The 10,144-nt window shown below is 47.5% G+C and overlaps 1 protein-coding gene across 2 annotated transcripts in view; it reads right to left on the bottom strand.

Annotated features, from left to right (window-relative positions):
• Positions 1 to 1,784: 1,784 nt before the first annotated feature.
• Positions 1,785 to 10,144, bottom strand: part of NPHP1 (nephrocystin 1) — a 271,740-nt gene continuing 263,380 nt past the window's right edge. For both annotated transcript variants that reach the window (XM_063918125.1, XM_063918126.1), the window contains exon 21: positions 1,785 to 2,312. In XM_063918125.1, coding sequence (XP_063774195.1) covers positions 2,031 to 2,312 — 282 coding nt within the window. In that variant the 3' untranslated portion in view covers positions 1,785 to 2,030. The remainder of the gene's footprint in view (positions 2,313 to 10,144) is intronic.

Raw genomic sequence — 10,144 nt, 5'->3', positions numbered from 1 at the left:
AGGCTGGGCCTGTGTTCGATCCCTCTGGAGCTAATGGTGTCCAGTAGCCTAGAAGCCCAAGCTAGCTGCAAGCAGGTAGGTTCGCTTCTCTCCCCTAAGTCCCTCGTAGCAGTGAGTCTGTTGCCAGCAGATCTCACTGAAAATAAAAAACCTAACAAATACTTTCTTTACTAGAAGCTCAGGAGAGCCCCTAGTGTGCAACCAGCTCGAGCCGGGCACAGATTCTAACTGAGGTCTGGAGGAGGGGCATAGAGGGAGGAGCCAGTGCACACCAGATAGTACCTAATCTTTCTTTTAGAGTGCCCAGTCTCCTGCGGAGCCCGTCTATTCCCCATGGTCCTTACGGAGTACCCAGCATCCACTAGGACGTCAGAGAAATAGATATTAGCAATCAGTATATTAAATACATGAGCCCAATTTGCTTCAACATTAGTAATGCAGCTGTCTCATGGTACTCCAAGCAATTCCACAGCTTCACCACAGGATTCTGGACAAGATATCACAATACCCAATGCGTTTTATCTTAGCAACTAGTGGGCTCTACACACTGGCCGATTACACTGAAAGATATGAACAATCTCGTTAATGAATGAACGAGATAGCGTTCATATCTTCCAGTGTGTATGCACCAACAATGAATAATGCTCAGCCTCGCACTCGTTCATCGTTGGTGCCGGCTCGTTTATGCATGATAGCCATGACCAATCTCGTCCAAATTAGCATGCATGGCTATGGGGCCGGATAACGGGGGGAGTGAAGAACCCCCCCCCCCCACTCCTGCATCTGTCAGCCGTTTCTTTTTTTTGAACTTCATCATACTTTACAATCCACGTGGACTACGACTGGGAACGGTAACCTGTGCCGAGCGCAGCGGCAGAACCTTACACGAAGCATGGCGAGCGAACACGGTGCACTAATTGGGGTTCCCGGTCACTTTAATAAGTAAAATGACAGCAAAAAAACATGAAAAACTCATGTATGCTTTTTTCATGTTGTCCTTGTTCAAGTCGACCTAATGGCAGTGTCGACCTATTTATAATGTAGACCTAGCCACTGTCGACCAATAGGTGTCGATCCTGAGTCCCATACCCATATAAATGGCAGTGTATTGCAGAGGGACTACTAACTGGTGTAGTTAGCTAGAAGGCATCCTCCTTGCAGGTAACTACAATGCGGAAGGCGATCCAGATTACAGAGGTGTCCTCATACATCCAGCCTCAATACCCCCCACACATGGCGAGATGCCTAGCGTGACCCACCAGGACCCGTGCCACTCCGCTAGTGTCAGCCGTCTTTATTTGACAAAACTGTGTCTTAGTCGCAACGTGATGTGACTAGGACACACCGGTAGACTGTGCTGATTAATGTGATATGCAAATGTATATCTGTGTGCAACTGATTGTATATGGAGCATACTGTCAATTAGCATGGGAAAAAAATCACAGCAGCTGCATCATACCCCTTTGTATGCAGAGTCTCAGTCACACACAGATATACAAGTATCACATATCAAATTAATCAGCACAGTCTCCTGGTCCGTCCTATTCGCATCGCGTTGTAACTAAACAATAATGCCTGCCGCTAGCAGAGTCGCATGGGACACATCTGTACATTCAGAGCTTATGTGATCTCCTATCCACACACACTATGGGCCAGATGTAATGCATTGTGAGGCGGCCGGAGCTCCGAGATTCCGGCCAAAGTTTTTTTAAAGCGGCAATCATTTACAAGGCAAAACCAACCTGGTAGTCCTCTTCACTATAAGGACTACTGAACTTAAAGTATTACATTTACTAAAATATTTTTCTGGTTTATTTGTAATTAAATAAACTTGTAAGAAATTACAAAACAATAATCCATTACTTTCTGCAGTAATCAACTAATCCATTAAAAAGATACAAGAAAAAACACACATGTAATATATAAATAATTGGTTCTATAAAAAGAGTCATGTAGTGTGATTCAGATGAATAAATAATTACATTTGGGATAATATTAATTTCAGACTGATCATTCTTTTGTTGCTCTTGTCATATTATGGTAACAGATGTCCTCGCTGCTTCAAGAAAGTCGTATGTTACTTCCGATATGTCAAATGGCTTGTGAAGGCCATCAGGGGACAGCAGGAAGTGACAGGTTCCTCCGTCTTTCTCCCGGTTGTGCTTAAGGAAATCAGCAATTGCTTTCCAGCGTGCAGCTTCTGTTTCGTCTTCTGCCCATCTAGGTGCCTGCAGGAATGTTGATTCCAGAAGAGGGTAAGCGGTGTCATGATACACTTGGATGAAAGTGTTCTTCATGAATTCTGTATCGCGCTATAGAGGAAATGTGAGACTTGGTAAGTAAATAAGTGAGTTAATGTTAAGGTAAATCTGTAACACAAATAAAATCGTACAATGGGGATTATTCAGAGTTGTAAGCAAACCAAAAAAACACATTAATGGGCAAAACCATGTTGCACTGTAGGTGGGGCAGATGTAACATGTGCAGAGAGAGTTAGATTTGGGTGGGGTGTGTTCAAACTGAAATCTAAATTACGGTGTAAAAAAAAAGCAGCCAGTATTTACCCTGCACAGAAACAATATAACACACCCAAATCTAAATCCATCTGCACGTTACATCTGCCCCACCTGCAGTGCACCTGGTTTTGCCCAATTGCTAACAACTCTGAATAACCCCTAATGTTTGTGACAAAGATTTTTGAAAACATAACTAAAATACACATTTGCTTTACAAATTAATTTACTCATTAATTTTTCTCTATCGTCCTAGTGGATGCTGGGGTTCCTGAAAGGACCATGGGGAATAGCGGCTCCGCAGGAGACAGGGCACAAAAAGTAAAGCTTTTTCCGATCAGGTGGTGTGCACTGGCTCCTCCCCCTATGACCCTCCTCCAGACTCCAGTTAGATTTTTGTGCCCGGCCGAGAAGGGTGCAATCTAGGTGGCTCTCCTAAAGAGCTGCTTAGAAAAAGTTTAGCTAGGTTTTTTATTTTACAGTGATTCCTGCTGGCAACAGGATCACTGCAGCGAGGGACTGAGGGGAGAAGGAGTCAACTCACCTGCGTGCAGGATGGATTGGTTTCTTGGCTACTGGACATCAAGCTCCAGAGGGACGATCACAGGTACAGCCTGGATGGTCACCGGAGCCACGCCGCCGGCCCCCTTGCAGATGCTGAAGACAGAAGAGGTCCAGAATCGGCGGCTGAAGACTCCTGCAGTCTTCAAAAGGTAGCGCACAGCACTGCAGCTGTGCGCCATTTTCCTCTCAGCACACTTCACACGGCAGTCACTGAGGGTGCAGGGCGCTGGGAGGGGGGCGCCCTGGGAGGCAAAATGATTACCTATAAAGGCTAAAAATACCTCACATATAGCCCTAGAGGCTATATGGAGATATTTAACCCCTGCCTAATTTTTCTAAATAGCGGGAGACGAGCCCGCCAGAAAAGGGGCGGGGCCTATCTCCTCAGCACACAGCGCCATTTCCTCTCACAGCTCCGCTGGTCAGGACGGCTCCCAAGTCTCTCCCCTGCACTGCACTACAGAAACAGGGTAAAACAGAGAGGGGGGGGCACATTTATGGCGATATTTTGATATAACAAAGCAGCTATAAGGGAGCACTTATTATAAGGCTATCCCTGATATATATATAGCGCTTTTGGTGTGTGCTGGCAAACTCTCCCTCTGTCTCCCCAAAGGGCTAGTGGGTCCTGTCTTCGTTAGGAGCATTCCCTGTGTGTCTGCTGTGTGTCGGTACGTGTGTGTCGACATGTATGAGGACGATATTGGTGTGGAGGCGGAGCAATTGCCAAATATGAGGATGTCACCCCCTAGGGAGTCGACACCGGAATGGATGCCTTTATTTATGGAACTACGGGATAGTGTCAACACGCTAAAGCAGTCGTTTGACGACATGAGGCGGCCGGACAATCAATTAGTGCCTGTCCAGGCGACTCAAACACCGTCAGGGGCTGTGAAACGCCCTTTGCCTCAGTCGGTCGACACAGACCCAGACACAGGCGATGACTCCAGTGGTGACGGTGACGAATCAACCGTATTTTCCAGTAGGGCCACACGTTATATGATTTTGGCAATGAAGGAGGCGTTACATTTAGCTGATACTACAGGTACCACTAAACAGGGTATTATGTGGGGTATGAAAAAACTACCTATAGTTTTTCCTGAATCAGAAGAATTAAATGACGTGTGTAATGAAGCGTGGGTTGCCCCTGATAAAAAGCTGATAATTTCAAAGAAATTATTGGCATTATACCCTTTCCCGCCAGAGGTTAGGGAGCGCTGGGAAACACCTCCTAGGGTGGACAAGGCGCTAACACGCTTATCTAAACAAGTGGCGTTACCCTCTCCTGAGACGGCCGCACTTAAAGATCCATCAGATAGGAGGATGGAAAATATCCAAAAAAGTATATACACACATGCAGGTGTTATACTACGACCAGCTGTAGCGACTGCCTGGATGGGCAGTGCTGGGGTAGTTTGGTCAGAGTCCCTGATTGAAAATATTGATACCCTGGACAGGGACAATATTTTACTGTCGTTAGAACAAATAAAGGATGCATTTCTTTATATGCGTGATGCACAGAGGGATATCTGCACACTGGCATCACGGGTAAGTGCTATGTCCATTTCGGCCAGAAGAGCTTTATGGACGCGACAGTGGACAGGCGATGCGGATTCAAAACGGCATATGGAAGTTTTGCCGTATAAAGGGGAGGAGTTATTTGGAGTCGGTCTATCAGATTTGGTGGCCACGGCTACAGCCGGGAAATCCACCTTTCTACCTCAAGTCACTCCCCCACAGAAAAAGGCACCGACTTTTCAACCGCAGCCCTTTCGTTCCTTTAAAAATAAGAGAGCAAAGGGCTATTCATATCTGCCACGAGGCAAAGGTCGAGGGAAGAGACAGCAACACGCAGCTCCTTCCCAGGAACAGAAGCCCTCCCCGGCTTCTACAAAAGCCTCAGCATGACGCTGGGGCTTCTCAAGCGGACTCGGGGACGGTGGGCGGTCGTCTCAAAAATTACAGCGCGCAGTGGGCTCACTCGCAGGTAGATCCCTGGATCCTGCAGATAATATCTCAAGGGTACAGGTTGGAATTAGAGACAGATCCACCTCGCCGTTTCCTGAAGTCTGCTTTACCAACGTCCCCCTCCGAAAGGGAGACGGTTTTGGAAGCCATTCACAAGCTGTACTCTCAGCAGGTGATAGTCAAGGTACCTCTGCTACAACAAGGGAAGGGGTATTATTCCACTCTTTTTGTGGTACCGAAGCCGGATGGCTCGGTAAGGCCTATTCTAAATCTGAAGTCCTTGAACCTGTACATAAAGAAGTTCAAGTTCAAGATGGAGTCACTCAGAGCAGTGATAGCGAACCTGGAAGAGGGGGACTTTATGGTATCCTTGGACATCAAGGATGCGTATCTCCACGTTCCAATTTACCCCTCACACCAGGGGTACCTCAGGTTCGTTGTACAAAACTGTCACTATCAGTTTCAGACGCTGCCGTTCGGATTGTCCATGGCACCTCGGATCTTTACAAAGGTAATGGCCGAGATGATGATTCTTCTTCGAAGAAAAGGCGTATTAATTATCCCATACTTGGACGATCTCCTAATAAGGGCGAGGTCCAGAGAACAGCTAGAGATGGGATTAGCACTGTCTCAAGAAGTGCTAAAACAGCACGGGTGGATTCTGAATATTCCAAAATCCCAGCTAATGCCGACAACTCGTCTGCTGTTCCTAGGGATGATTCTGGACACGGTTCAGAAAAAGGTTTTTCTCCCGGAGGAAAAAGCCAAGGAGTTATCCGAACTTGTCAGGAACCTCCTAAAACCAGGAAAGGTGTCTGTACATCAATGCACAAGAGTCCTGGGAAAAATGGTGGCTTCTTACGAAGCAATTCCATTCGGCAGATTCCACGCAAGAATTTTCCAAAGGGATCTGTTGGACAAATGGTCAGGGTCGCATCTTCAGATGCACCTACGGATAACCCTGTCTCCAAGGACAAGGGTGTCTCTTCTGTGGTGGTTGCAGAGTCCTCATCTATTGGAGGGCCGCAGATTCGGCATACAGGATTGGATCCTGGTGACCACGGACGCCAGCCTGAGAGGCTGGGGAGCAGTCACACAAGGAAGAAACTTCCAGGGAGTATGGACGAGCCTGGAAACGTCTCTTCACATAAACATTCTGGAACTAAGAGCAATATACAATGCTCTAAGCCAGGCAGAACCTCTGCTTCAGGGAAAACCGGTGTTGATCCAGTCGGACAACATCACGGCAGTCGCCCATGTGAACAGACAGGGCGGCACAAGAAGCAGGAGTGCAATGGCAGAAGCTGCAAGGATTCTTCGCTGGGCAGAGAATCATGTGATAGCACTGTCAGCAGTGTTCATCCCGGGAGTGGACAACTGGGAAGCAGACTTCCTCAGCAGACACGATCTTCACCCGGGAGAGTGGGGACTTCATCCAGAAGTCTTCCACATGCTGGTAACCCGTTGGGAAAGACCAATGGTGGACATGATGGCGTCTCGCCTCAACAAAAAACTGGACAGGTATTGCGCCAGGTCAAGAGATCCGCAGGCAATAGCTGTGGACGTGCTGGTAACGCCTTGGGTGTACCAGTCGGTGTATGTGTTTCCTCCTCTGCCTCTCATACCAAAAGTATTGAGAATTATACGGCAAAGAGGCGTAAGAACGATACTAGTGGTTCCGGATTGGCCAAGAAGGACTTGGTACCCGGAACTTCAAGAGATGATCACGGAAGATCCGTGGCCTCTACCTCTAAGGAGGGACTTGCTTCAGCAGGGTCCCTGTCTGTTTCAAGACTTACCGCGGCTGCGTTTGACGGCATGGCGGTTGAACGCCGGATCCTAATGGAAAAAGGCATGCCGGAAGAAGTCATTCCTACTTTGATTAAAGCAAGGAAAGAAGTAACCGTGCAACATTATCACCGAATTTGGCGAAAATATGTTGCGTGGTGCGAAGATCGGAGTGCTCCGACGGAGGAATTTCAACTGGGTCGATTCCTACATTTCCTGCAATCAGGATTGTCTATGGGTCTCAAATTGGGATCTATTAAGGTTCAAATTTCGGCCCTGTCGATTTTCTTTCAAAAAGAATTGGCTTCAGTCCCTGAAGTCCAGACCTTTGTTAAGGGAGTGCTGCATATACAGCCCCCTGTGGTGCCTCCAGTGGCACCGTGGGATCTCAATTTAGTTTTGGATTTTCTAAAATCTCATTGGTTTGAACCACTAAATAAGGTGGATTTGAAATATCTCACTTGGAAAGTGACCATGCTTCTAGCCCTGGCTTCTGCCAGGAGAGTGTCAGAATTGGCAGCTTTATCTTACAAAAGCCCATATCTGATTTTCCATTCGGACAGGGCAGAACTGCGGACTCGTCCGCATTTTCTCCCTAAGGTGGTGTCAGCATTTCATCTGAACCAGCCTATTGTAGTGCCTGCGGCTACAAGTGACTTGGAGGACTCCAAGTTACTGGACGTTGTCAGAGCATTAAGAATATATATTGCAAGAACAGCTGGAGTCAGAAAATCTGACTCGTTGTTTATATTGTATGCACCCAACAAGATGGGTGCTCCTGCGTCTAAGCAGACGATTGCTCGTTGGATCTGTAGCACAATCCAACTGGCACATTCTGTGGCAGGCCTGCCACAGCCTAAATCTGTAAAGGCCCACTCCACAAGGAAGGTGGGCTCATCTTGGGCGGCTGCCCGAGGGGTCTCGGCATTACAACTTTGCCGAGCAGCTACGTGGTCAGGGGAGAACACGTTTGTAAAATTTTACAAATTTGATACTCTGGCTAAGGAGGACCTGGAGTTCTCTCATTCGGTGCTGCAGAGTCATCCGCACTCTCCCGCCCGTTTGGGAGCTTTGGTATAATCCCCATGGTCCTTTCAGGAACCCCAGCATCCACTAGGACGATAGAGAAAATAAGATTTTACTTACCGATAAATCTATTTCTCGGAGTCCGTAGTGGATGCTGGGCGCCCATCCCAAGTGCGGATTATCTGCATAAATTGTACATAGTTATTGTTAACTTATTCGGGTTATTGTTGTTGGAAGCCATCTTTCAGAGGCTCCGCTGTTATCATACTGTTAACTGGGTTTAGATCACAAGTTGTACGGTGTGATTGGTGTGGCTGGTATGAGTCTTACCCGGGATTCAAAATCCTCCCTTATTGTGTACGCTCGTCCGGGCACAGTACCTAACTGGAGTCTGGAGGAGGGTCATAGGGGGAGGAGCCAGTGCACACCACCTGATCGGAAAAAGCTTTACTTTTTGTGCCCTGTCTCCTGCGGAGCCGCTATTCCCCATGGTCCTTTCAGGAACCCCAGCATCCACTACGGACTCCGAGAAATAGATTTATCGGTAAGTAAAATCTTATTTTCCTTTAGACTACGGAGACACACAATGGTAGGTCACTAAACAATTACCTAATCAAAGCGTGCTGGGTCTTAGTTGTGTTTAGAGACTCGCTGGTCACTTGGATTAGTCGCTGACAAACACACAAGTCACAAACTAAAATTTGGCTAGTTTTTAGATTATGAAAACACCACAATTAGGATGGTAAGGAATAACCAGGGCAGGTTCAAGCCCGCTCTGCGCCCCGGGCAGGAAACGGGGGCGTGGCTTAATACAGGGGGCGTGGTCAATTACGCCCCCTGTACAGTAGTAGCGCCGCTTAAATGCTGAGCGGTGCGCGATGACGTCATCGCGCACCGCTCAGCAAAGGTCCTCTCCACGAAGGGAAACTAGACGCTACGCGTCTAGTTCCCTTCACAGGAGGCACAGCCGGGGGACACAGCGGGCAGCGGAGGTCACAGCAGTGGCGGATCTTGCCATGGTGCGGCGCCCCGGGCAAAAGTCCTGCTTGTCCGCGGCAAGTTCCGCTACTGGGAATAACTGTAATCACTAAACGTTAATGCAGTGTAATTTTTAGGTTATAGATTTAGTTTTTTTTCACTAATGTCAAAGCATGAATGATGTGCACACAGCTAAGCATACCGTGAGCATACCATGTATACTATGTATGATTTTGGGGGTGCTAGGGTAAAAAGGTCATAGTAACTTTGCGCTCTTCATTTGAGTGCTTTGGGAATAAGAATTATACAAAGATTAGCATTGTCAGTTACAGACTTTTGGTGGAAAAAATAAGAATTTACTTACCGATAATTCTATTTCTCGTAGTCCGTAGTGGATGCTGGGGACTCCGTAAGGACCATGGGGAATAGCGGCTCCGCAGGAGACTGGGCACATCTAAAGAAAGCTTTAGGACTATGTGGTGTGCACTGGCTCCTCCCCCTATGACCCTCCTCCAAGCCTCAGTTAGGATACTGTGCCCGGACGAGCGTACACAATAAGGAAGGATTTTGAATCCCGGGTAAGACTCATACCAGCCACACCAATCACACCGTACAACTTGTGATCTGAACCCAGTTAACAGCATGATAACAGAGGAGCCTCTAGAAAAGATGGCTCACTACAGCAATAACCCGATTTTTTTGGTAACAATAACTATGTACCAGTATTGCAGACAATCCGCACTTGGGATGGGCGCCCAGCATCCACTACGGACTACGAGAAATAGAATTATCGGTAAGTAAATTCTTATTTTCTCTAACGTCCTAAGTGGATGCTGGGGACTCCGTAAGGACCATGGGGATTATACCAAAACTCCCAAACGGGCGGGAGAGTGCGGATGACTCTGCAGCACCAAATGAGAGAACTCCAGGTCCTCCTCAGCCAGGGTATCAATTTTGTAGAATTTTACAAACGTATTTGCTCCTGACCAAGTAGCTGCTCGGCAAAGTTGTAAAGCCGAGACCCCTCGGGCAGCCGCCCAAGATGAGCCCACCTTCCTTGTGGAGTGGGTATTTACAGATTTTTGGCTGTGGCAGGCCTGCCACCGAAAGTGCAAGCTGAATTGTACAACAAATCCAACGAGCAATAGTCTGCTTAGAAGCAGGAGCACCCAGCTTGTTGGGTGCATACAGGATAAACAGCGAGTCAGTTTTCCTGACTCCAGCCGTCCTGGAAACATATATTTTCAGGGCCCTGACAACGTCTAGCAACTTGGAGTCCTCCAAGTCCCTAGTAGCCGCAGGCACCA

This window comes from Pseudophryne corroboree, chromosome 4, assembly GCF_028390025.1.
Source record: "Pseudophryne corroboree isolate aPseCor3 chromosome 4, aPseCor3.hap2, whole genome shotgun sequence".
In the NCBI taxonomy this organism is placed as follows: domain Eukaryota; kingdom Metazoa; phylum Chordata; class Amphibia; order Anura; family Myobatrachidae; genus Pseudophryne; species Pseudophryne corroboree.
The sequence above is the reverse complement of the archived record's forward strand: the minus strand, read 5'-3'. Positions and strand labels throughout refer to the sequence as shown.